The following is a 26,265-nucleotide window of genomic DNA, read 5'->3' on the forward strand; positions in this document are numbered from 1 at the left end:
GGCCGATCCGCTGCGGATCTGCGGCCGATCCGCTGCGTATCCTCGGCCGATCCGCTGCGGATCCGCTGCGGATCCGCTGCGGATCTGCGGCCGATCCGCTCTGTGTGCACATGCCATAACCCTACCCCTAACCCTACCCGTAACCCTAACCCTACCCCTACCCCTAGTTCTAAAGCTAGTTCTAACCCTAACCCTAGTGGAAAAAGAAAAAAAAAAAATTCTTTATTTTATTATTGTCCCTATGGGGGTGATAAAGGGGGGGGGGGGGTTATTTATTATTTTTTTTATTTTGATCGCTGTGATAGAACCTACCACAGCGATCAAAATGTACCTGTAAGGAATCTGCCGACTGGCAGATTCGGCGGGCGCACTGAGCATGCGCCGGCCATTTTCCAAGATGGCGGCGCCCAGCGAGGAGACGGCCGGACACCGGGAGGATCGGTAAGTATGAAGGGGTGGGGGGGGGGGGGGGGGGGTGTCGGAGCACAGGGGGGGTGATCGGACCACAGGGGGGCTTTATTCACACAAGGAGGGAGCGGACAGGAGGACGGGGGAGCCGGCAGGCGGACGGATGGGACCGGAGGACTAACGGAGGACTGGGGGGGCGATCGGTGGGGTGGGGGGGGGTCCACTTAAGTATTTCCAGCCATGGCCGATGATATTGCAGCATCGGCCATGGCTGGATTGTAATATTTCACCAGTTTTTTAGGTGAAATATTACAAATCGCTCTGATTGGCAGTTTCACTTTCAACAGCCAATCAGAGCGATCGTAGCCACGGGGGGGTGAAGCCACCCCCCCTGGGCTGAAGCACCACTCCCCCTGTCTCTGCAGATCGGGTAAAATCGGAGTTAACCCCTTCACCCGATCTGCAGGGACGCGATCATTCCATGACGCATACGCTGCGTCATAGGTCGGGAAGGCACAGACTTTCATGACGCAGCGTATGCGTCAAAGGTCGGGAAGGGGTTAAAATTTTATATTTTTATTTTTTTCACATTTTTTGTAACTTTTTTTTTTTTTTTTTTTTTTTTTTTACTTTTGCCATGCTTCAATAGCCTCCATGGGAGGCTAGAAGCAGGCACAACACAATCGGCTCTGCTACATAGCAGTGATCTGATGTTCGCTGCTATGTAGCAGAAATGCAGGTGTGCTGTGAGCGCCGACCACAGGGTGGCGCTCACAGCTGCCGGGGATCAGTAACCATAGAGGTCTCAAGGACCTCTATGGTTACTATTCTGAAGCATCGCCGACTTCCGCCCGGCCGGAAGGGCCGGTTAACTAGTTAATAGCGGCGGGTGAATCGCGATTTCACCCGCCGCTATTGCGGGCACATGTCAGCTGTTCAAAACAGCTGACATGCCCCGGCTTTGATGCGGGCTCACCGCGGAGCCCTGCATCAAAGCAGGGTATCTGACCTCGGACGTACTATCCCGTCCGAGGTCAGAAAGGGGTTAAAGAGAATCTGCAAGTGTGCGCTAACCTAGAGCCTAAGGCTATGTGCACACGTAGGAAAAGAGGTGCAGAATTTTCTGCACAAAATACGCATCTCCTGGCAGAATCCGCAGCCACGGATTTGCCGCAGATTGTGCGGTTTTTATGCGGATTTTCTGCGGTTTTTGCCACTGCGGATTTTTATCATAAAGGGGTACAGAAACGCTGCAGAACCGCACAAAAGAAGTGAAATGTACTTCTTTGGAATCCGCATCATGTGCACATAGCCTAGAGGAAATCTTCCAGTAGGATAAACCCGTCTAACCCATTTATGTGGCCATAGGAGGTGGAATGAATCAATACCTTGATTTCTGCAATTTGATAGTTTTATTAATCAATGCTTTTTCATATGCAAATGATCTGTTAAGATCTGCGGGCCTGACCTAGATCTACCTGAGAATCTGCCTCCAGAGATTATTGTAAAAGGGGAGACAGTCACCAGTGTTTGACATGTAGATCAGGAGACCATTACATGTCTCTCGCTTTCATTAAAAATAATTTCTGGAGGCAGATTCTCAGGGAGATCCATATCCAGCCCATAGATCAACATTTTACAAATTATGAAGAACATTAATTGCTCTGGAATATGACATGAGATCGCAGATATGATATCATTTTCTTCAGCTTTCAATAACCTACATGCCCATATAGACTACATCGAACAGTGGATCCTACTGTCAGATTCCCTTTAACACTATGCTGTGTTTCAGCCCCAAGATTGACTAGCTGGACAGGTAGATCCCTGCGACTTCACCCCGCCACCTACCAATAACTGACAGGTCTCTCCTATACAAGTATGCAGGACAAGACCTGTCACTCTAAAAGAGCAGGCAAGGAGAAGCCGCCGGGGAGCTGCCCATCCAACTAATCCTTTGTGCGGATCAGTCCATGTCAACTATTAAACTCTTCTTCTCCGAAACGTTGCAGCGTTTGAGACTTACACATACATGTCAGAAATCATGCAGTGCTGTGGATCAGGCAGCATGTGTCAGCTGTCAGGTTCCCTTTAACGGCTCATTTGGGGACAACTTACAGTATAACTTGTATTTTTTTTTTAAATGTAGATAAACAGGAATAAACGGCAAGTATCACCATAATATTTGGGGTTTTCATTTACAATTTTACAGTTCTAATCCTGATCATAAGGGGAATGGTCCCAACAGTCAGACCCCCGCCAGTTGATAAAGGTTTCAGGCTGAAATATCTATTAGTACTGATATGTTTTTATTCAGGAAAAGTGTAAACTAAAAAGAAATACCCAGTGCAATTTTCAGACCATTAAAAGTGACAAAAAAACCCCCCACAGGTTGACCCCATTAAAGTCAATAGGGACCATCTGTTTTCAGTCTTGTGACGGATCCATTACAGCAGTGTGTGGATCAGGCCTTACACAGTGGGAAGCTGCAGCAGCAGAGCTGTGACTGCCATGAAATAATCCATCGCTCTCCGCGTCCAACACAGTCACACTCAGACTTGCTTAGTCAGGATTTAGCTGACAATTGTAGGACACTCCCTGAAGAGAAATGCTATGACTAAAAAGGGGTAAAGTGACAACCTTGTACATTGGAGGGGAAAATAAACTGCCCACGAAAAAAAACTTCTAAAAGCAAAAGCCGATAAATATCTAATGGAGGAAGTAGACAGAGACATAGTGGCGGCAAACAGAGGACGAGCTATTCATGGATATAGGCGGAGCGCTCAGGACTGGAGACGTATCCCTCATAATACAGGTGAAAGGTTAAGGGGGCTGGGAAAGTCCAGGACACAACATGGGACCTTGTAGAGGACTTGGTGGAGCGAGCACTTGTGATTGAAGGGCAAAGTAGGTTTATACGTGTCATAGACAGCCATAAAACAACCACCGATCAGCTACATGCAAAAATCATCTACTGCCGATTAATGGCCTGTGTACACCGGCCACACTCATCCACACAGAACAAATAGCTAATATAATAGTTCTGTGCGCACATATATTCAGGAGCACATGTCCCGTTTCCACAGCACAATGTTCTGCAGAGAACAATAATTTTTAATCTAGCCACAAAAAAAAAGTCAAACCACCCTACTAATGACTGAATTGTTCAATCGCAAAGTGATTGCAGGCCTGATGGGGAACAAGTGTCCCCCAGTTATCAGCCCATCTAAAAAGCAAAAATGATCATGGATCAGCTCAAAAATTGTCCATAGTAAATTTGTAAAGCATAAAGAAAAAATAAAATAAAATTACTTGAGCAGAAATATAATAACAGCTTATTAGTTATAACACTGCAAGATCTATGAACATGGGGTCCAACAAACTCAAAACAGCATGCAGGCCCCATTCACTGCAGATTGACAGAATCGTATGCAGACTCAGTCCAAGCATGGAAGGTCCCCACAGATCTCCAGACACAAATGACGGCCTTTTTTATGCCTATGAGGCGGTCAAGCACGGGTCCCGAAACCCAAGGACAGTCCATACATTGCAGTCCATCCTCAAACGTCTGTGTGAGCCCTGAGGTCTTATTCAGACGTCCGGGTCATGTACGGCTTCTGTGGTGTTCATATATCTAGCTCACTCAGGTGAGGACACTATTCAGGCAAAGTATTCTCATCCAAGTACAGTGAAATTGTCAACCGATCCTCACAGGATGCAACCTGTCAATCAGCCGCTAATATAGCTACCTGTGATTTTGCTCATTAGACCCTACGGGTACTAAGTGTCACAATATTACCCATTCATTCAGAATCTTTATTTAGCATTCAGACGAAAAATGCTTGGACGGCATCATTTCATGTAGTACAAGTCAGTCAAGTTCTCAGAAAACCAATCTACCAAAATATGTAAAGAACAGGCAGATCACACTTCTGAGAGATCAGTGAAGATCACTGCAGTTATTCGCTGCCCTTCTATCTACAGAGCTTTTTTGGTCAAGAAGGGACAGGACATTGTGGTCAAACTACTGCACAATAACCAACTAAGCTACATGTCCTCTGCCTAAAATACTACAGCAGTTGGTAGCAGACCCGTCAGCATGGATGTGTCCTCTATTCCAGCTTGAGAGAGATAGATATATATATATTTCCTAGATTGCAGAATAACTAATCTGTAATCCTGGGATTCAGAAGAAGGCCATGTATTCACAGAACAATATGCTCTTTAACAAGTGACTTGCCAACGAGAAAAACAACAACAATTAACTTGCTGGCTGACAGGGGGCACATTTAACATTGTTATTTTTCTCTAATATGTCCCATATTTCTCAACTGTAATAACATTCTCTTCACTGCACCAATAAGCAAGGCATCCGATTGTCCAAGAGTTACATTTTTACCTGTTCTATCATTATGATTTATTTTATATATAGGTCACTGACCATTCAACAAACTTCACAGAAACACTTGTCGTATATCTTAGAGGAAAGTGTTCCCTTCTTTTATAAGCCACTTCTCCCCCATGCCTCTTCAACTCATCTTCTACTCAATAAAACAGCCAAATTCAAACTTGCTCAGGACAAGACAGACTTCCACCAAACTAAGGGTACGTTCACACAGGACTTTTTTGCTGCTTTTTTTTGCTGCTTTTTTTTATGCTAATTTTCAGCTGCTTTTTACAGTACCAGTAAAGCCTATGAGATTTCAGAAATCTCATGCACACACGTTGGTTTTTTGTTTGATCAGTTTTTTCTGCTTTGCTGCTTTTTTTGGACATAGGGCATGTCACTTCTTTCAGCGTTTTTGCTGCGTTTTTGCAGCGTTTTTTCACCCATTGACTTGAATGGGTGATGAAAAAAACGCTGCAAAAACGCTGAAAAAACGCATGTAGCATTATTTGCTGCGTTTTTTGTGCAGAAAATCATGGCCAGCAGGAAGGGATCTCACAGCCAAGAGCTTAGGGGTGTGGTTAGTGAGGTGTGAAGAGCCATTGTGAGCCATTGCGAGGTGTGAAGAGCCATTGTGAGGTGTCCTGTTTGTGATCTATTGTGAGGGAGTTCCTGGTAGTGAGGTGTGAAGAGCCATTGTGAGCCATTGTGAGGTGTGAAGAGCCATTGTGAGGTGTCCTGATTGTGATCTATTGTGAGGGAGTTCCTGGTAGTGAGGTGTGAAGAGCCATTGTGAGCCATTGTGAGGTGTGAAGAGCCATTGTGAGGTGTCCTGATTGTGATCTATTGTGAGGGAGTTCCTGGTAGTAAGGTGTGAAGAGCCATTGTGAGGTGTCCTAGCAGCTGAAAATTGGCATAAAAAAAGCAGCAAAAATCTGCAGCAAAAATCTGCAGCAAAAAAGTCCTGTGTGAACGTACCCAAAAAACGCACCAAAAACGCACCAAAAAACGCACCTAAATTAGCATAAAAAAAGCAGCAAAAAAAAGCAGCAAAAAAGTCCTGTGTGAACGTACCCTTAGGGATCAATTTACAGTTGCCTATTGAAGTCTATAGAATGGGGAGGTATAAGATGCAAAAAGGAGCAAAATGACAGAGGGGGGCTAAAAAAAAAAAAAGGGTGCAAGTCATAACGGTGAGAAAGTGTCTTTTTAGCTACACACACATTGCGAAAAGTCACCTGAAATTACAGGCACACTTTAAGAAGTTATAAAAGACACATCTAAATACTAACAGTATGATAAAATGAACCTGAAGGAGATCACAAGTACTTAGCAGAGACGTGTACACTCACAGCTGTCTTACAACCCAGCCAGATATTTTAACTGTTATACATCATTAGATATCAGTGCAATTAACCCCTTCATGACCTTGCCGTTTTTTGCAATTCTGACCAGTGTCCCTTTATGAGGTAATAACTCAGGAACGCTTCAACGGATCCTAGCGATTCTGAGATTGTTTTTTCGTGACATATTGGGCTTCATGTTAGTGGTAAATTTAGGTCGATAATTTCTGAGTTTATTTGTGAAAAAAACGGAAATTTGGCAAAAATTTTGAAAATTTCGCAATTTTCACATTTTGAATTTTTATTCTGTTAAACCAGAGAGTTATGTGACACAAAATAGTTAATAAATAACATTTCCCACATGTCTACTTTACATCAGCACAATTTTGGAAACAAATTTTTTTTTTGCTAGGAAGTTATAAGGGTTAAAATTTGACCAGTGATTTCTCATTTTTACAACAAAATTTACAAAACCATTTTTTTTAGGGATCACCTCACATTTGAAGTCAGTTTGAGGGTTCTATATGGCTGAAAATACCCAAAAGTGACACCATTCTAAAAACTGCACCCCTCAAGGTGCTCAAAACCACATTCAAGAAGTTTATTAACCCTTCAGGTGTTTCACAGCAGCAGAAGCAACATGGAAGTAAAAAATGAACATTTAACTTTTTAGTCACAAAAATGATATTTTAGCAAAAATATTTTTATTTTCCCAAGGGTAAAAGGAGAAACTGGACCACGGACGTTGTTGTCCAATTTGTCCTGAGTACGCTGATACCTCATATGTGGGGGTAAACCACTGTTTGGGCGCACGGCAGGGCTCGGAAGGGAAGGAGCGCCATTTGACTTTTTCAATGAAAAATTGGCTCCAATCTTTAGCGGACACCATGTCGCGTTTGGAGAGCCCCCGTGTGCCTAAACATTGGAGCTCCCCCACAAGTGACCCCATTTTGGAAACTAGACCCCCCAAGGAACTTATCTAGAAGCATAGTGAGCACTTTAAACCCCCAGGTGCTTCACAAATTGATCCGTAAAAATGAAAAAGTACTTTTTTTTCACGAAAAAATTATTTTAGCCTCAATTTTTTCATTTTCACATGGGCAACAGGATAAAATGGATCCTAAATTTTGTTGGGCAATTTCTCCTGAGTACACCAATACCTCACATGTGGGGGTAAACCACTGTTTGGGCACATGGTAAGGCTTGGAAGGGAAGGAGCGCCATTTGACTTTTTGAATGAAAAATTATCTCCATCGTTAGCGGACACCATGTCGCGTTTGGAAAGCCCCTGTGTGCCTAAACATTGGAGCTCCTCCACAAGTGACCCCATTTTGGAAAGTAGACCCCCCAAGGAACTCATCTAGAGGCATAGTGAGCACTTTAAACCCCCAGGTGCTTCACAAATTGATCCGCAAAAATGAAAAAGTACTTTTTTTTCACACAAAATTTCTTTTAGCCTCAATTCTTTCATTTTCACATGGGCAACAGGATAAAATGGATCCTAAAATTTGTTGGGCAATTTCTCCTGAGTATGCCGATACCTCATATGTGGGGGTAAACCACTGTTTGGGTGCACGGCAAGGCTCGGAAGGGGAGGCGTGCCATTTGACTTTTTGAATGGAAAATTAGCTCCAATCGTTAGCGGACACCATGTCGCGTTTGGAGAGCCCCTGTGTGCCTAAACATTGGAGCTCCCCTACAAGTGACCCCATTTTGGAAACTAGACCCCCCAAGGAACTTATCTAGATGCATAGTAAACACTTATAACCCCCAGGTGCTTCACAGAAGTTTATAACGCAGAGCCGTGAAAATAAAAAAATAATTTTTCTTTCCTCAAAAATGATTTTTAGCCCAGAATTTTTTATTTTCCCAAGGGTAATAGGAGAAATTGGACCCCAAATGTTGTTGTCCAGTTTGTCCTGAGTACGATGATACCCCATATGTGGGGGTAAACCACTGTTTGGGCGCACGGCAGGGCTCGGAAGGGAAGGCACGCCATTTGGCTTTTTGAATGGTAAATTAGCTCCAATCATTAGCGGACACCATGTCGCGTTTGGAGAGCCCCTGTGTGCCTAAACATTGGAGCTCCAGCACAAGTGGCCCCATTTTGGAAACTAGACCCCCAAGGGAACTTATCTAGATGTGTGGTGAGCACTTTGAACCCCCAAGTGCTTCACAGAAGTTTATAACGCAGAGCCGTGAAAATAATAAATGTGTTTCCTTTCCTCAAAAATATTTTTTTAGCCCAGAATTTTTTATTTTTGCAAGAGTAACAGGAGAAATTGGACCCCAAAAGTTGTTGTCCAGTTTCTCCTGAGTACGCTGATACCCCATATGTGGGGGTAAACCACTGTTTGGGCACACGTCAGGGCTCGGAAGGGAAGTAGTGACATTTGAAATGCAGACTTTGATGGAATGGTCTGCGGGCGTCACATTGCATTTGCAGAGCCCCTGATGTGCCTAAACAGTAGAAACACCCCACAAGTGACCCCATTTTGGAAACTAGACCCCCGAAGGAACTTATCTAGATGTGTGGTGAGCACTTTCAACCCCCAAGTGCTTCACAGAAGTTTATAACGCAGAGCCGTGAAAATAAAAAATAATTGTTCTTTCCTCAAAAATTATGTTTTAGCAAGTAATTTTTTATTTTTGCAAGGGTAACAGGAGAAATTGGACCCCAACAGTTGTTGCCCAGTTTGTCCTGAGTACGCTGGTACCCCAAATGTGGGGGTAAACCACTGTTTGGGCGCACGTCGGGGCTTGGAAGGGCGGGAGCACCATTTGACTTTTTGAACGCAAGATTGGCTGGAATCAATGGTGGCGCCATGTTGCGTTTGGAGACCCCTGATGTGCCTAAAACAGTGGAAACCCCTCAATTCTAACTTCAACACTTACCCCAACACACCCCTAATCCTAATCCCAACTGTAGCCATAACCCTAATCACAACCCTAACCCCAACACACCCCTAACCACAACCCTAACCGCAACACAACCGTAACCCTAATTCCAACCCTAATCCTAACCCTAATCCCAACCGTAACCCTAATCCCAACCCTAACCACAACTGTAACCCCAACACACCCCTAACCCTATCCGTAACTCTAACCACAAGCCTATTCTTAACCCTATTTCCAACCCTAGCCCTAATTCCAACCCTAACCCTAAGGGTATGTGCCCACGTTGCGGATTCGTGTGAGATTTTTCCGCACGATTTTTGAAAAATCTGCAGGTAAAAGGCACTGCGTTTTGCCTGCGGATTTACAGCAGATTTCCAGTGTTTTTTTGTGCGGATTTCACCTGCGGATTCCTATTGAGGAACAGGTGTAAACCGCTGCGGAATCCGCACAAAGAATTGACATGCTGCGGAAAATACAATGCAGCGTTTCTGCACGGAATTTTCCGCACCATGGGCACAGCAGATTTGGTTTTCCTTAGGTGTACATGGTACTGTAAACCTGATGGAAAACTGCTTCGAATTCGCAGCGGCCAATCCGCTGCGGATCCGCGGCCAATCCGCTGCGGATCCGCGGCCAATCCGCTGCGGATCCGCTACAGATCCGCGGCCAATCCGCTGCAGATCCGCGGCCAATCCGCTGCAGATCCGCGGCCGATCCGCTGCAGATCCGCGGCCGATCCGCTGCAGATCCGCGGCCGATCCGCTGCAGATCCGCGGCCCATCCGCTGCGGATCCACTGCGGATCCGCTGCGGATCCGCTGCGGATCCGCGGCCGATCCGCTGCGGATCCGCGGCCGATCCGCTGCGATCCGCTGCGGATCCGCGGCCGATCCGCTCTGTGTGCACATGCCATAACCCTACCCCTAACCCTAACCCTACCCGTAACCCTAACCCTACCCCTAGTTCTAACCCTAACCCTAGTGGTAAAAGAAAAAAAAATATTTTCTTTATTTTATTATTGTCCCTACCTATGGGGGTGATAAAGGGGGGGGTTTATTTATTATTTTTTTATTTTGATCGCTGTGGTAGAACCTACCACAGCGATCAAAATGTACCTGTAACGAATCTGCCAGCCTGCAGATTCGGCGGGCGTACTGAGCATGCGCCCGCCATTTTCCAAGATGGCGGCGCCCAGCGAGGAGACGGCCGGACACCGGGAGGATCGGTAAGTATGAGGGGGTGGTGGGGGGGTGGATCGGAGCACAGGGGGGGGATCGGAGGACGGGGGGAGCGGACAGGAGCACGGGGGAGCGGACAGGAGCACGGGGGAGCGAACAGGGGGACGGAGGGGGGTACCTGACAGAACGGACGACTGGGGAGGAGATCGGGGGCGGTGGGGGGGGCCAGTACATGATTTCCAGCCATGGCAGATGCTATTGCAGCATCGGCCATGGCTGGATTGCAATATTTCACCATTTTCATAGGTGAAATATTGCAAATTGCTCTGATTGGCTGTTGCACTTTCAACAGCCAATCAGAGCGATCGTAGCCACGTGGGGGCAAAGCCACCCCCCCTAGGCTGAAGTACAACTCCCCCTCTCCCTGCAGATCGGGTAAAATAGGAATTAACCCTTTCACCCGATCTGCAGGGATGCGATCATTCCATGACGCCGCATAGGCGTCATGGGTCGGGAAGGGGTTAAAGAATGCATACAGTCATGGCCAAAAGTATTCACACCCCTGCAATTCTGTCAGATAATACTCAGTTTCTTCCTGAAAATGATTGCAAACACATTCTTTGTTATTATTATCTTCATGTAATTTGTCTTAAATGAAAAAAAAAAAACACAAAAAGAATTGTCCTAAAGCCAAACTGGATATAATTCCACACCAAACATAAAAAAGGGGTGGACAAAAGTATTGGCACTGTTCGAAAAATCATGTGATGCTTCTCTAATTAGTGTAATTAACAGCACCTGTAACTTACCTGTGGCACCTAACAGGTGTTGGCAATAACTACATCACACTTGCAGCCAGTTAACATGGATTAAAGTTGACTCAACCTCTGTCCTGTGTCCTTGTGTGTACCACATTGAGCATGGAGAAAAGAAAGAAGACCAAAGAACTGTCTGAGGACTTGAGAAACCAAATTGTGAGGAAGCATGAGCAATCTCAAGGCTACAAGTCCATCTCCAAAGACCTGAATGTTCCTGTGTCTACCGTGCGCAGTGTCATCAAGAAGTTTAAAGCCCATGGCACGGTGGCTAACCTCCCTAGATGTGGACGGAAAAGAAAAACTGACAAGAGATTTCAACGCAAGATTGTGCGGATGTTGGATAAAGAACCTCGACTAACATCCAAACAAGTTAAAGCTGCCCTGCAGTCTGAGGGTACAACAGTGTCAACCCGTACTATCCGTCGGCATCTGAATGAAAAGGGACTGTATGGTAGGAGACACAGGAAGACTCTACTTCTTACCCCGAGACATAAAAAAGCCAGGCTGGAGTTTGCCAAAACTTACCTGAAAAAGCCTAAAACGTTTTGGAAGAATGTTCTCTGGTCAGATGAGACAAAAGTAGAGCTTTTTGGGCAAAGGCATCAACAGAGGTTACAGGAGAAAAAAAAGAGGCATTCAAAGAAAAGAACATGGTCCCTACAGTCAAACATGGCGGAGGTTCCCTGATGTTTTGGGGTTGCATTGCTACCTCTGGCACTGGACTGCTTGACCGTGTGCATGGCATTATGAAGTCTGAAGACTACCAACAAATTTTGCAGCATAATGTAGGGCCCAGTGTGAGAAAGCTGCGTCTCCTTCAGAGGTAATGGGTCTTCCAGCAGGACAATGACCCAAAACAAACTTCAAAAAGCACTAGAAAATGGTTTGAGAGAAAGCACTGGAGACTTCTAAGGTGGCCAGCAATGATTCCAGACCTGAATCCCATAGAACACCTGTGGAGAGATCTAAACATGGCAGTTTTGGAGAAGGCACCCTTCAAATATCAGGGACCTGGAGCAGTTTGCCAAAGAAGAATGGTCTAAAAATCCAGCAGAGCATTGTAAGAAACTCATTGATGGTTACCGGAAGCGGTTGGTCGCAGTTATTTTGGCTAAAGGTTGTGCAACCAAGTATTAAGGCTCATTTCCACTGGCGAGGAAAACGGACGAGTGCAATCCGATAAAAAATCGGATTGCACTCGGACCAATGTTATTCAATAGGTGTCTTTTCATTTGCGATTTTTTTCTCAGCCGAAATCGGACTGAGAAAAAAATCGCAGCATGCTGCGATTTGCTGCGAGTCTCGGACGAGACTCGCCAATGCAAGTCAATGGGTGCGAGAAAAAAAACGTACGGAATACGGACCATCCGTATTCCGTCTGTTTTTTACGGATACATCACCATTCTGTGGCCTAGAACACTGTCCATGGTCCTGTAAATGACTGTCTAAAAATAGTTGCAGAGAAAAAAAACGGATTGCATACGGATGTCATACGGATGGTGCGATTAAAAATCGCATTACACTCGCATACGCTACATCTCTTTTTTCGGTCCAGATTACGGACCGATTTGTCTCTCGCCAGTGGAAATGAGCCCTTTGGCTGAGGGTGCCAATACTTTTTTTTTGTCTGGCCCATTTTTGGAGTTTTGTGTGAAATGATCAATGTTTTGCTTTTTGCTTCATTCTCTTTTGTGTTTTTTCATTTAAGACAAATTAAATGAAGATAATAATACCAAAGAATTTGTGATTGCAATCATTTTCAGGAAGAAACTGAGTATTATCTGACAGAATTGCAGGGGTGTGAATACTTTTGGCCATGACTGTATAATACAAAATTTTCACCAAAAAAAGTGGAAATATTTTAAATAAAAATGGTCACCAGGTCAAAACTATCAAGATGGTTTTTGTTTTTTTAAAATCTGCCATACATTTCCAGAGATAAACATTTCTATTTAGCTATAATTTTCATAGTCTTTATCAAGGATGGGGGGGGGGGGGGGGGGGGGCTACATGGTAATTCAGAGAAGCCTAAAGACCCCACAATAAAATCCCGTGGGCGCACCCTTGGTAAAGACCAGGAAAATTAGCACTGAAGAAAAAAGGTCCCCATGTGCAACCATATGGCGGATTAAAAAAAACAAAACACTCAGGGGGCAGCATGACCACCACAAGAGTCCTCTTTAAAATTTGTATTAAAGAAAAAAAAAAAAGAAAAATGATATTATTCATGCAACAGATTTGAGGGGGAAAAAAAAAAAGCCAAAACACTTTTCTTTACCAATTTAAAATTGCATGAAAAGTCTCATTCAATTGAAAGGGAAGTATCTTTTTACATGGAAAATCCACACCCTTTCCACAAGTGGAGAATAATAAAGGAAGGCACACAATGCCAGACTTCTAAAGTGAGTGTAGAGTAGTTGGGTTGCTATAAAAAAAAAAAATAATAATAATCAAGATGCGTCTTGGCAGATCATTCTTCCATCTGTGATATGTCTCTATTCTCGTCACTCATTACAGACGGATTTATACTTGTCAATTTTGTTTTTTGTTTTTTCAAACGATGAATAATAAATGTGCAAATCTCAAAATCTATTTTGCAAAAGGAAAACTACCTTGAAGGTAATGGGAGGCGTGAGTAAAGATTTGTGTTTTATAATGCTTTGCTCATAATTTAGTCAGAAGATAAAACCTTGCACTGCACTGCAGGGAAGGTGCATCCAGAGTACAAGTTTGTTTCGGCTGCTGGCCCAGCCACGATTACTGCAGGCGGTGATTAAATCCAGCCAGAGCTTGGGACACATCACTGCGAATGTCTATTGAGCAGCAATAGCTGTGACCAGACAGGAGGTTACTGCCGGGTAAACACCACCAGCACCAAAACAAGGCATGGGGCGAGAATTGTGACTGAGCCTATAAGTGGCACAGGCACTTCCCTTCGCAAAACTTCTCAATCTTAAAGAGAAGCCTCATCTTATTAAATACCGGTAGCTAAAATAACAAAGTGCTCGTAAAAATAATAACTTAGCATTTTTATTACAAGTTAAATTGTTGTCAATTCACAAGAAAGGAGGGACTTTAATTCTGTGTGCTGTTCATTGCCAAGTTTACAGCCTACCAGCGGTGGCCGGTCTCCAAGGGAAGGAGCACATGCTAGCAAGTGCCACTCTGAAGCTAGACGATCACTGGATCCGGCTATCCTCAGTGCTCCGCTGATGCTGCAGAGGGAAAGCCGTTTCTGCTTGCAGCATCTGAGTGCACCTAGTTTATGTCAGCCATGACGCCACTTGAACTGTCAATCATCAGGAAAGCACCTGACGATAACCCCTTTAAATGCTACAATTTAGGCATCTCATCTGCTCTACAATAAAAAACAAAAACAAAAACTGAAGCAGCAGGAAAGCAGCTTTTACACATACAAGGGAAGTGAGCGAGGTCGCACGCGTCTACTCAATGTGGCTGGAAGTATGGAAATCACATCATTGTGGACATGTGACCGCCCACTCTTGCCATCGATACCGGAGAATCCCAATGACATGCGGTGTGCGTGCTGGGAGGATTCAGCGGTTTGAAGTCACATATAACAATTGCAATATTGTAGTAAAAGACCGGACAACCCCTTTAAAAGGGAATCGGTCATTTCATTTTTCGCATATCAGCTGCGGCCACCGCCATTAGGGGCTTATCTACAGCATTCAAACCATGTAAGTGATGCCTACTCATGATGAGCGAATATACTTGTTACTCGAAATTTCCCGAGCACGCTCGGGTGTCCTCCGAGTATTTGTTAGTGTTCGGAGATTTAGTTTTCATTGCTGCAGCTGAATGATGTAAGGTACCGTCACATTAAGCGACGCTACAGCGATATAGACAACGATGCCGATCGCTGCAGTGTCGCTGTTTCGTCGCTGGAGAGCTGTCACACAGACAGCTCTCCAGCGACCAACGATGCCGAAGTCCCCGGGTAACCAGGGTAAACATCGGGTTACTAAGCGCAGGGCGGCGCTTAGTAACCCGATGTTTACCCTGGTTACCATTGTAAATGTAAAAAAAAAACAAACACTACATACTTACATTCCGGTGTCTGTCGCATCCCCCCCGCGTCCGCTTCCCTGCACTGTGTCAGCGCCGGCCGGCCGTAAAGCAGAGCACAGCGGTGACATCACCGCTCTGTTTTACGGCCGGCGCTTACACAGTGCAGGGAAGCGGACGCCGGGGAACGCAACAGACACCGGAATGTAAGTATGTAGTGTTTGGGTTTTTTTACATTTACACTGGTAACCAGGGTAAACAAACACTACATACTTACATTCCGGTGTCTGTCGCGTTCACCGGCGTCCGCTTCCCTGCACTGTGTAAGCGCCGGCCGTAAAACAGAGCGGTGACGTCACCGCTGTGCTCTGCTTTACGGCCGGCGCTGACACAGTGCAGGGAAGCGGACGCGGGGGGAACGCGACAGACACCGGAATGTAAGTATGTAGTGTTTGTTTTTTTTTACATTTACAATGATAACCAGGGTAAATATCGGGTTACTAAGCGTGGCCCTGTGCTTAGTAACCCGATGTTTACCCTGGTTACCAGTGAAGACATCGCTGGATCGGCGTCACACACGCCGACTCAGCGATGTCAGCGAGTGATCCAGCGACGAAATAAGGTGCTGGCCTTCTAGCTCCAACCAACAATGTCACAGCAGGATCCTGATCGCTGCTGCGTGTCAAACACAACGATATTGCTATCCAGGACCCTGCAACGTCACGGATCGCTATCGTTAAGTTGTTCAGTGTGAAGGTACCTTTACAGCTACTACCCAGTCTGAGTACAAGTGGGGTTTCCTGGTTGCTAGGGAATTCCCACATGTACTTATGTTGGCTAACAGATGTAAATCATTCAGCTGCGGCAATAAAAACTAAATTTCCGAGCACTAAAAAAATACTCAGAGGACACCCAAGCGTGCTGGGGAAATCTCGAGTAACGAGTATATTCGCTAATCACTAATGCCTACACATTGAGCAATCCACATGATTCACTGGACCAGGCCACCATTTGTAATGTTCAGGTGGCCACTGCATTCATTTACATAGTGGGCAGGGGTGAGCATTGGCACTGTGACCACTTATTTGGCTATATGGTCCAAGTTTTGCTCCAAAGTTGCAAAGCTTGATAAACCCTTGACAAGTACAAATGTTACAAGATTATCAATGTTATTCAGGGATTGTCTGGTACAGCTGACTACCACAGCATCAGAGAGCAACCGTGCTAATACAATAGAGCCTACACACCTCTGCCAGGACGTGTGCCCAATCATCAGGTAAGTGTTGATGTGTCTTCACCAGCGCCAATCACCTCCTGATGCCATAAGTAATTATGGTAAGTTGTATTTAGCTGACTGATTCAGGGTATGTGCCCACGTTGCGGATTCTGCTGCGGATTTTTCCTCAGCGGATTTGGAAAATCCGCAGTGCAAAACCACTACGGTTTTCACTGCGGATTTTCTCGCGTTTTTTTCTGCAGATTCCTCTGCGGGTTTTCAACTGCACTTTCCTATTGGTGCTGGTTGAAAACCGCTGCGGAATCCGCACAAAGAATTGACATGCTGCGGAAAATAATCCGCTGTGTTTCCGCGCAGAATTTTCCGCAGCATGTGCACAGCGGTTTTTTTCCCATAGGTTTACATGGTACTGTAAACTTTGGGAAAACTGCTGCGGATCCGCAGTGTCAAATCCGCTGCGTGTGCACATACCCTCAGTTTCATAATTTTTACGGTTGAAGGTAGACATAAATCCATCAACATGTTGATACAGGGGAAGGCAAAAACCCCCATGAGGCAGATGCTAATTGACCCATAATAAGGGAAAAAGTCCTTCCAAACTGCACATAAATAGGGCAATCAGACTATTTTCCTGGATCAATGTCCAATCACAGAATCTAGTGCTCATCTCTAGAGATAGATAGATATATCTATCTACATATACATACATACACATACACTAGATGGTGGCCCGATTCTAACGCATCGGTTATTCTAGAATATGCATGTCCACGTAGTATATTGCCCAGCCACGTAGTATACAGCACAGCCCACGTAGTATATTGCACAGCGACGGAGTATACAGCACAGAGCCACGTAGTATATTGCCCAGTGACGTAGTATACAGCACAGCCCACGTAGTATATTGCCAAAGTGACATAGTATACAGCACAGCCCACGTAGTATATTGCCCAGGGACGTAGTATATTGCCCAGCCACGTACGTAGTATATTTCCCAGCCATGTAGTATATTGCACAGCGAGGGAGTATACAGCACAGAGCCACGTAGTATACAGAGTTAAAATTTTAAAAAAACACCATATACTCACCCTCCGAAGGCCCGTTGAAGTCCTGGCCCTGTGCGCGGTGCAGGCGTCAGCTTCCAGTCCCAGGGTGTGATTACGTCGCGGTCACATGACCGTGACGTCATGGCAGGTCCTTCTCACGCAGGACCTGTGATGACGTCGAGATCACATGACGTGACGACCGCAGGCGGCAGCTTCCGGTCCCAGGATGGTCTGCCAGAAGGACCTTCCATGACGTAATGGTCATGTTACAGCGACGTCATGGAAGGTCCTTCTCGCAGGGCCTGTGATCACGTCATGGTCACATGACCGTGACGTCTTGGAAGGTCCTTCTGGCAGACCATCCTTGGGACCGGAACCTGCCGCTTGCATGGAGCGGTCACCGTAGCGTTGCTAGGAGCGCGAAAGGCGGCGGATGGTGAGTATAGCAGGTTTTGGTTTTATTTATTTATTTTTTATTATTTTTAACATGACATTTTTACTATTGATTCTGCATAGGCAGCGTCAATAGTAAATACTTGGGGACACACAGGGTTAATAGCAGCGGTAATGGAGTGCGTTACACCGCAGCCCGTTACCGCTGCCATTAACCCTGTGTGAGCGGTGACTGGAGGGGAAGGGGATTATGGAGCAGGCGCCGGGCAGTGACTGCAGGGGAGTAGGGGAGGGACTAATCGGACTGTGCCCGTCGCTGATTGGTCGCGGCAGCCATGACAGGCAGCTGCCGAGACCATCCAGCGACTTGGATTCCATGACAGACAGAGGCCGCAACCAACGAATATCCGTGACAGAAAGAAAGAAAGACAGAAGGACAGACAGACGGAAGTGACCCTTAGACAATTATATAGTAGAATATATATATATCTCTCTAGATGGTGGCCCGATTCTAACGCATCGGGTATTCTAGAATATGTATGTAGGTATATAGCAGCCACATAGTATATAGCACAGGCCACGTAGTATATAGGAGCCATATAGTATATAGCAGACAAATACTACATGGCCTGTGCTATATACTATGTGGCAGCTATATACATGCATACATACATATTGTAGAATGCCCGATGCGTTAATACAGCCCACGCAGTATATAACAGTGGCCACTGAGTATATAACACAGCCCACGCAGTATATAGCAGCCATGCAGTATATAACACAGGTGACGTAGTATATAACACAGGCCACGCAGCATATAACACAGGGCACGTAGTGTATAGAACAGCCCACCCAGTATATAACACAGCCCACATAGTATATAACACAGCCCACGCAGTATATACCAGCCATGTAGTATATAACATTGCCCACATAGTATATAGCACAGGCCACGCAGTATCTAGCAGCCATGTAGTATAACAAGCAGCCCACGCAGTATATAACACAGCCCTCGTAGTATTTAGCAGTGTGGGCACCATATCCCTGTTAAAAAAATAAATAAATAAAAATAGTTATATACTCACACCGCAGGGATCTAGCGAAGCTCTGGCGATGCGCGCGAGGCTTCCGCCATCTTCCGTTCCCAGGATGCATTGCGAAATTCCGCAATGCATCTCTGGGAACGGAAGATGGCGGCAGGCGCGAGCGCATCGTCCGACGACGGAAGGTGAGAATAGCAGGTTTTTTGTTTTTTTTATTATTTTTAACATTACATCTTTTTACTATTGATGCCGCATAGGCAGCATCAATAGTAAAAAGTTGGGGACACACGGTTAATAGCAGCGGTAACGGAGTGCAATACCCGTGCCAAAACGCGGTCCGTTACCGCTGGCATTAACCCCGTGTTTGCGGTGACCGGAGGAGAGTATGCGGGCGCCGGGCACTGACTGCAGGGGAGTAGGGAGGGACTAATCGGACTGTGCCCGTCGCTGATTGGTCGCGGCAGCCATGACAGGCAGCTGGCGAGACCAATCAGCAACGCAGGATTTCCGTGACGGAAGTTGCAGACAAAGACAGAAATACCCCTTAGACAATAATATATATAGATTGTCTAAGGGGTACTTCCGTCTTTCTGTCTGTCCTTCTGTCTGCAACTTCCGTCACGGAAATCCCGCATCGCTGATTGGTCTCGCCAGCTGCCTGTCATGGCTGCCGCGACCAATCAGCGACAGGCACAGTCCGATTAGTCCCTCCCTACTCCCCTGCAGTCAGTGCCCGGCGCCCGCGTATGCCGCATCAATAGTAAAAAGATCTAATGTTGCAAATAATAATAATAATAATAATAATAATAATAATAATAATAATAAAAAGGTTATTCTCACCTTCCGACGTCGCGGCTGTCCTCGGCAGGTTCCGGTGCCAAGGATGCTATGCGAGAAGGACCTGCCATTACATCACGGTGATGTGACCGTGACGTCATCACAGGTCCTGCGCTCATACCAACCCTGGGACCGGAAGCTGCCGCGTGCACCGCACACAGGCACCAGGACTTCAAGGGGCCTTCGGAAGGTGAGTATATGTTTATTTCTTATTTTAAGTCTTTTTTAACCACGCATATAGTGCCCACATTGCTATATACTACGTGGGCTGTGTTACATACTGCGTGGGCTCTGTTATATACTACATCTCTGTGCTATGTACCTGGGCAATATACAATGTGACTGTGCAATATACTACGTGCTCTGTGTTATATACTATGTAGCTGTGCAATATACTATGTGGCTGGGTCGGTTCTGTTATATACTACATCGACTGTGCAGTATACTACGTGGCTCTGTTATATACTACGTGGCTGTGCAATATATTACGTAGCTATGCAATATACTATGTGCCTCTACAATATACTATGTGGCTATGTTATATACTACGTCGCTGACCAATATACTACGTGACTGTTATATACTACGTGACTGTGCAATATACTACGTGGCTCTACAATATACTACGTGGCTCTACAATATACTACGTGGCTCTACAATATACTACGTGGCTCTACAATATACTACGTGGCTCTACAATATACTACGTGGCTCTACAATATACTACGTGGCTCTACAATATACTACGTGGCTCTACAATATACTACGTGGCTCTACAATATACTACGTGGCTCTACAATATACTACGTGGCTCTACAATATACTACGTGGCTCTACAATATACTACGTGGCTCTACAATATACTACGTGGCTCTACAATATACTACGTGGCTCTACAATATACTACGTGGCTCTACAATATACTACGTGGCTCTACAATATACTACGTGGCTCTACAATATACTACGTGGCTCTACAATATACTACGTGGCTCTACAATATACTACGTGGCTCTACAATATACTACGTGGCTCTACAATATACTACGTGGCTCTACAATATACTACGTGGCTCTACAATATACTACGTGGCTCTACAATATACTACGTGGCTCTACAATATACTACATACCTGTGCAATACACTACGTAGCTGTGTTATATACTACGTAGCTCTGCTATATACTACGTACGCTGTGTTACATCCTACGTAGCTCTGTTATATACTACGTCGGTTGTGTTATACACTACGTCACTGTGAAATATAGTACGTAGCCTGTGCTATATACTACCTACATATTCAAGAATATCCGATACGTTAGAATCGGGCCACCATCTAGTAACATTATATTTTTCAAGAAAGGCATCCAGGACTACTTATACTTTAGCAATGAATCAACCAATACAACATCATGTGGCCGCGAGTTCCATAATATGAAGAATCTGACTGTGATTATGATTAAACCTTCCTTTCTGTAGATGTGGAGCATGCCCCGTTATTATATGGGTCCCTGTACTGTCCCCTCATATCTATACATTGTAATGAGGTTGCCACTAATCCGTCGTTTCTTCAAACTGAGTAACTCCAAGTCGTCGCTCTTCTCTGCTCCAGTTCAGCTATGTCCTTCTTATACACTGGAGCCCCAAACTGTACCCAGTATACAAGTGTGGCAGCACTGGTGACGTATAAAGGCAAAGCTATATTCTCGCCATGAGCATTTATGACCCTATAATGCGTCCCATGACATTACTGTCCTTGGCAGCAGCTGCCTGGCACTGGTCACTTAAGTCTAGTTTGCCATCTACCCATATACCCATGTCTTGTTCAGTGACAGTTTTACCCAGTGTTTTACCATTTAGCACATAATGATGACTGTCTGGACTCTATACAACTGCAGCTGTGAGAAGCATTAGCCCTGCATTGTTTACATACAGAGGCTGCTAACTTTCTATTCACAGACAGCAAAGATCACTAGACAACAATTATGCTGCATTTATACAAGCCTGGTAAAGCTGTCTGCGCTGGCAGATCACAGTATGTCATCCTTTTGGAGCAGTGACTCTACAATAATGATGAGATGAGAGAGATGACTAACGAGCACACCCAGGTATTACAGATATCTGCTTTCACAACTCTGCAGTGAGAATACAGGAGGGATCAAAAAAATCCCACAGGTGACCTCAGCTATTCACCACAGCCAATAACAATACAGTGATACATGGCAGGAGGCGTCATGTCTACCATCTGAGAAGGCACATCACCAGAATGACATAGAATGAAAGAAGCCTCCCATGTTGTAGCTGCATTTCACAAGCCAGACACAGGGCCGCAGCGCCGGATCATCAGTAACGAGAATGCACAGAGCCATAAGCAGGGAACATCTGGGCTCAGCCGCCCGCTCTTTGCCAGATCAAGCACAATCTGTTCCTCCTAAGAGCAGACAATCTCCTTTGTGGCAAAAACCAGAAGATAAAGAATTTATCCAAATCTGCACGGCGTCTGCTGCCCGCAGAGTGACACTGACAAGACGAATACACCACCACTATAATACACGCATGGCACGGCCCCACTAATTAATATAGCTCCCTGTACCAACCTTCTGTCTACATGGATAGATATGACAAATGCAATGCTCCAACATTGGACGACTGCCTCTAACTTTCCCTTCTGGACAGCTTGAATTGGCTCTCGAAATCTGCTACCCATGTGCTCACCCCCAGTATGTGCACTTTCTATAGAGGGAGACTGCAAGAATTCATGATTTACTCCGAAACCAATAAATAGAATTTAAAATGAATCTCTAATTAGATTTTTTTTCTACAGGGCAGCATAATGTAGGGGCCAAGTCCCGGATTCCAGCGAGATGTCACTTACTGGCCTGCATGCTGCAGTTTTGATGAAAATAAATGCAGATCTAGCAGGTCTGTAAATGCTAAGCTCTGTATATTCCCGCCCCCAGCACAGATTGGTAGCTTTCTGCCTATGCACAGTGTACACACAAAGCTGCCAATCAGCAATGGCAGCGGAGCTATACAGAGCTCATGGCAGTAGGGTTACTAGTCATCTAGGGATAATCTCCCGCTGATGACATCAGGGTCTCAGTCTCTACATTACACTGCTCTCAGATTAGGTAGCAAAAACCTGGTGACAGATTCTCTTTAAAAGGACATCATAATTTTGATGGGTGATATTATGACCCCACCCATCTTGAGAATGAAAGGGCAGAGATCCTTCTTGCCATTTTTTCTGCACAGCAGAACAGAACAAGTGAATAGTGATGAGGAGTTGTAGTATGAGATGCGTCTTTAAAGGGGTTGTCAGGGACTTGAAAACCTGCCAAATGAAATGTGTAATGGTTATTTTAATACGCCCATTCAACCCCCTTTCCAGTGTCCTCTGGTCCAGCAGCAATGATGTCAGGACCATGTTTCATGACCACTGCTGTCAATCACTGTTCTCAGTTCTGATGCCAGCATGAACGGCACATGAAATGGAGAAGGGGACGTCATCACTGCATGGAATAGATGCCCTTAGCCAGTCTTTGGAAATATCCCAGAAATCCCCTTTAAGAAACCACTAAATCAAATTTAAGAAAGGAAGTAACACTAATCGTAGTCGCATGTGACTGTAACATTGTACTAAAGGCAGATGTGCAAGATAAAAATCGTGACTCCAGTAAGGCTACTTTCACACATCAGGCTTTTTGCTTCAGGCACAATCTGGAAAGTTTTGGAAAAAACGGATCCGTTTTTTTTTTTTACGCCGGTTCCGTTTTTTTCCCATAGAGTTGTATTAGCACCAGGTTGTGCCTGATGGCCAGACATTTCATCTGTTTTTTTCCTGATCCGTCCAAATAGTCGTTTCCGGCGGACGGAGAAAACGTTCACTGCAACGTTTTTTCGTCCGGCGGAAAAAAACGCACAGTGATGGAATCGGCCAAAAACACATGAAACGGAGGTGTGAAACAATGAATCCGGCGCCTGGACCCGGTTTTCATACCATTTTCCATACAAATCATGCAGATTCTCTCGCTCTCTCTCGTGAGGAGTGGTGGCAACAAACACCACCAAGCGCAAGCACTCACATGCCAATCTGAAGTGGCACAATACAAGAACTATGTACAACACATGAACATTAGTCTGTAGACTAGATAGCGGGCACCGCATGGATGCCACCCATACAAGCTGCAAGGTTACCTGGAGGTAAGGGAACCTAGTGACAGGATGAACGGCTGCCAGTCAGGAGCACTGTGATGCCAGCCTGGAGGATGGGCACAGCCCACAGTAACAGCAGGAGACATCACAACAATGCCACAGAGATATTAGGCAGTGGGCACTACACCGATGCTACCCACATATATCCCCGCCATATGAACAAGGGGCAGGACCTCACCCCAGTCTGAGGGTGGCATCTACAGCGCCATCAGTGACAGGACAGCCAGCATATCGGAGGGGCCCTGGGCACGGCCCCTTACAACAGCCTCAGATCCCTGGACCACAGCCTCGGGGGGCACGGTCCCTGACGACAGCCTCACGTCCCCGGACCACAGCCTCGGGGGGCACGGTCCCTGATGACAGCCTCAGGTCCCCGAACCACAGCCTCAGGGGGCACGGTCCCTGATGACAGCCTCAGGTCCCCAAACCACAGCCTCGGGGGGCACAGTCCCTGACGACAGCCTCAGGTTCCCGGACCACAGTCTCAGGCGGAAGGGCCACAGCCTAGGGGCCCCCTGACCACAGCCTCTGATCCCTGGACCACAGCCTCGGGGGGCACGGTCCCTGACAACAGCCTCAGGTCCCCGCACCACAGCCTCGGGGGGCATAGTGTTGTGTATGGCGGCACTGCCACTCACCGCGATCACCACCGTGTCCTCTGGCTGGAACTTGGCCACGTACTTGTCGCCTCTCACCACCTCGGAGTCGTTCAGAGGCCTGAAGCGGCACATCACTTTGATGCTGCACTCTGCCGGGTCGGCCATCTTGTCCGCTGTCTACTCCGCCTCACACCCGGGGCGTGTGTCCGACAACAAAAAACAGTCGGGCGTGGACCGGGCGATGCGCGCAAAACGACGAACAGGCTACAAGCACCGCAGCCTCTCCCCAGGCCCGGTCCGTGCGCCACCAAGCTCAGTGGGCGGAGGAATGAAGCTCCTCACTTCCCATCCAATATGGCAGCCATGGCGGAGGCCGGCGGTGACGCTCCCTGCTCCTCCTCTCCTGCCGGCGGTTAACTGGGGATGACGTCATGTTCACCCACACAGGGTTCGCCCTAAAGATAACTGCGCATGCGTTAAAGGAGTTGCCTGAGCGCTTAGACAGGGAGTGCGAGGCTAGAGTCTGCGTGCGCTAGAGGCAGAGACGAGGCTGTACAAATGTCCCCGTCACACTCCGCATTGTGAGCGCGGCGGCCGCCATTTTCCTGTAGTGCAGTGTCGCTGATATTAATAGGAGACTATAATAATGTGTCTCTTATGATGGAGACAAAAAGGAAAGAAATCTAATCGGAGAGAGACAGGAAGGACTGTTTTTTGACTCCCTATTCGGTGTATTGCTGTTTTCTCTAGGTAGCGTGTGTCATATTTGTTTGACTTTTTTTAACCTGTTATTGACCAGGCACATTTTTGTATGTGGTTTTAAGAACACTAAAAATTCTCTTTCGGATAGTTAAATATTTTCCCTCTTTTTTTTGGTGATACGTGGGGCCTAATTTTTATATCTCCTTTATGTTCGGATTTTTTTTATAATATTGGTGGAAAATGTAAAAAAAAAAAGTAATATGTTTTTGTTTATTATTATTGCTTTTTTATTTTTGTTTTATTTTCACAAAAGACATTTTTAATTGTGTTCCCCTCTCCGTGACAATAACTTTTATAAATCGAACATGTGTTGTATTTTTCTCATCTCTTATTCATTTATTTATTACTTTATTGTCCATTTTATCGCCTATAAGACCAATACTGACCTCATGGAGGAGGTGTGTGGGGACGCCACCTTCATCGCTACCCGACCCCCTGCTGGTGTGTACTTCCTGCAGCGGTGATGACATCCTCACCCAGGTACATGTGACTGCTGCAGCCAATCACAGTCTCAGACTTAAAGCGGTTGTTTAATCGTATTAAATGGGGCAAACTGCTTGTAAAAACAAGTAACTTTGCAATTTACCTCTTATTCAAAATCCACTGCATCCTTAAGTACAGAGGGTTTCTTAATTCTGTAGTGTAATACTCATTGCCAAGGTTTCTGGCTGCCTTAGAGGTGGCCGGTCTCCAAGCCAAGGAGCTTGTCCTTGCGAGCTGTTTGTGCTGCTAAGAGGCATGGAAGAGCTCACAGGACCTGTAGCTCAACGATGCCGCAACCCCAAGCTTTCAATCTTCAGGAACGCACAAGTCCCCTGGCAAGCAGGAAGACGGCAGGCAGACCATTCCACCCTTCAGTGTGTCTGGGATGCAGTTACTGACGGCTCGGCCGTTCGATCTGGTACGCAAGCTGTCAGTACTTTGAGTGACAGGTCAGTGTCCAGTCTGGAGCAGGGGCGTGCTGAGCTGTTAGTGTATTGATCGATAGCTCAGCAGTCCAATCTGATACTGAGAGGTGCTGGACTTCCTTCAGGTGTTCCTTGTCCCAGGTGATTGCACAGCTACTTAGCTGGGC

The 26,265-nt window shown here is 45.9% G+C and overlaps 1 protein-coding gene across 1 annotated transcript in view; it reads right to left on the bottom strand.

Moving 5' to 3' along the window:
- Positions 1–24,847, bottom strand: part of KIF5B (kinesin family member 5B) — an 82,098-nt gene extending 57,251 nt beyond the window's left edge. Inside the window, exon 1 of the mRNA XM_077268493.1 lies at positions 24,468–24,847. Coding sequence (XP_077124608.1) covers positions 24,468–24,593 — 126 coding nt within the window. The 5' untranslated portion in view covers positions 24,594–24,847. The remainder of the gene's footprint in view (positions 1–24,467) is intronic.
- Between the last annotated feature and the right edge of the window lie 1,418 nt (positions 24,848–26,265).

This window comes from Ranitomeya variabilis, chromosome 6, assembly GCF_051348905.1.
Source record: "Ranitomeya variabilis isolate aRanVar5 chromosome 6, aRanVar5.hap1, whole genome shotgun sequence".
Taxonomy (NCBI): domain Eukaryota; kingdom Metazoa; phylum Chordata; class Amphibia; order Anura; family Dendrobatidae; genus Ranitomeya; species Ranitomeya variabilis.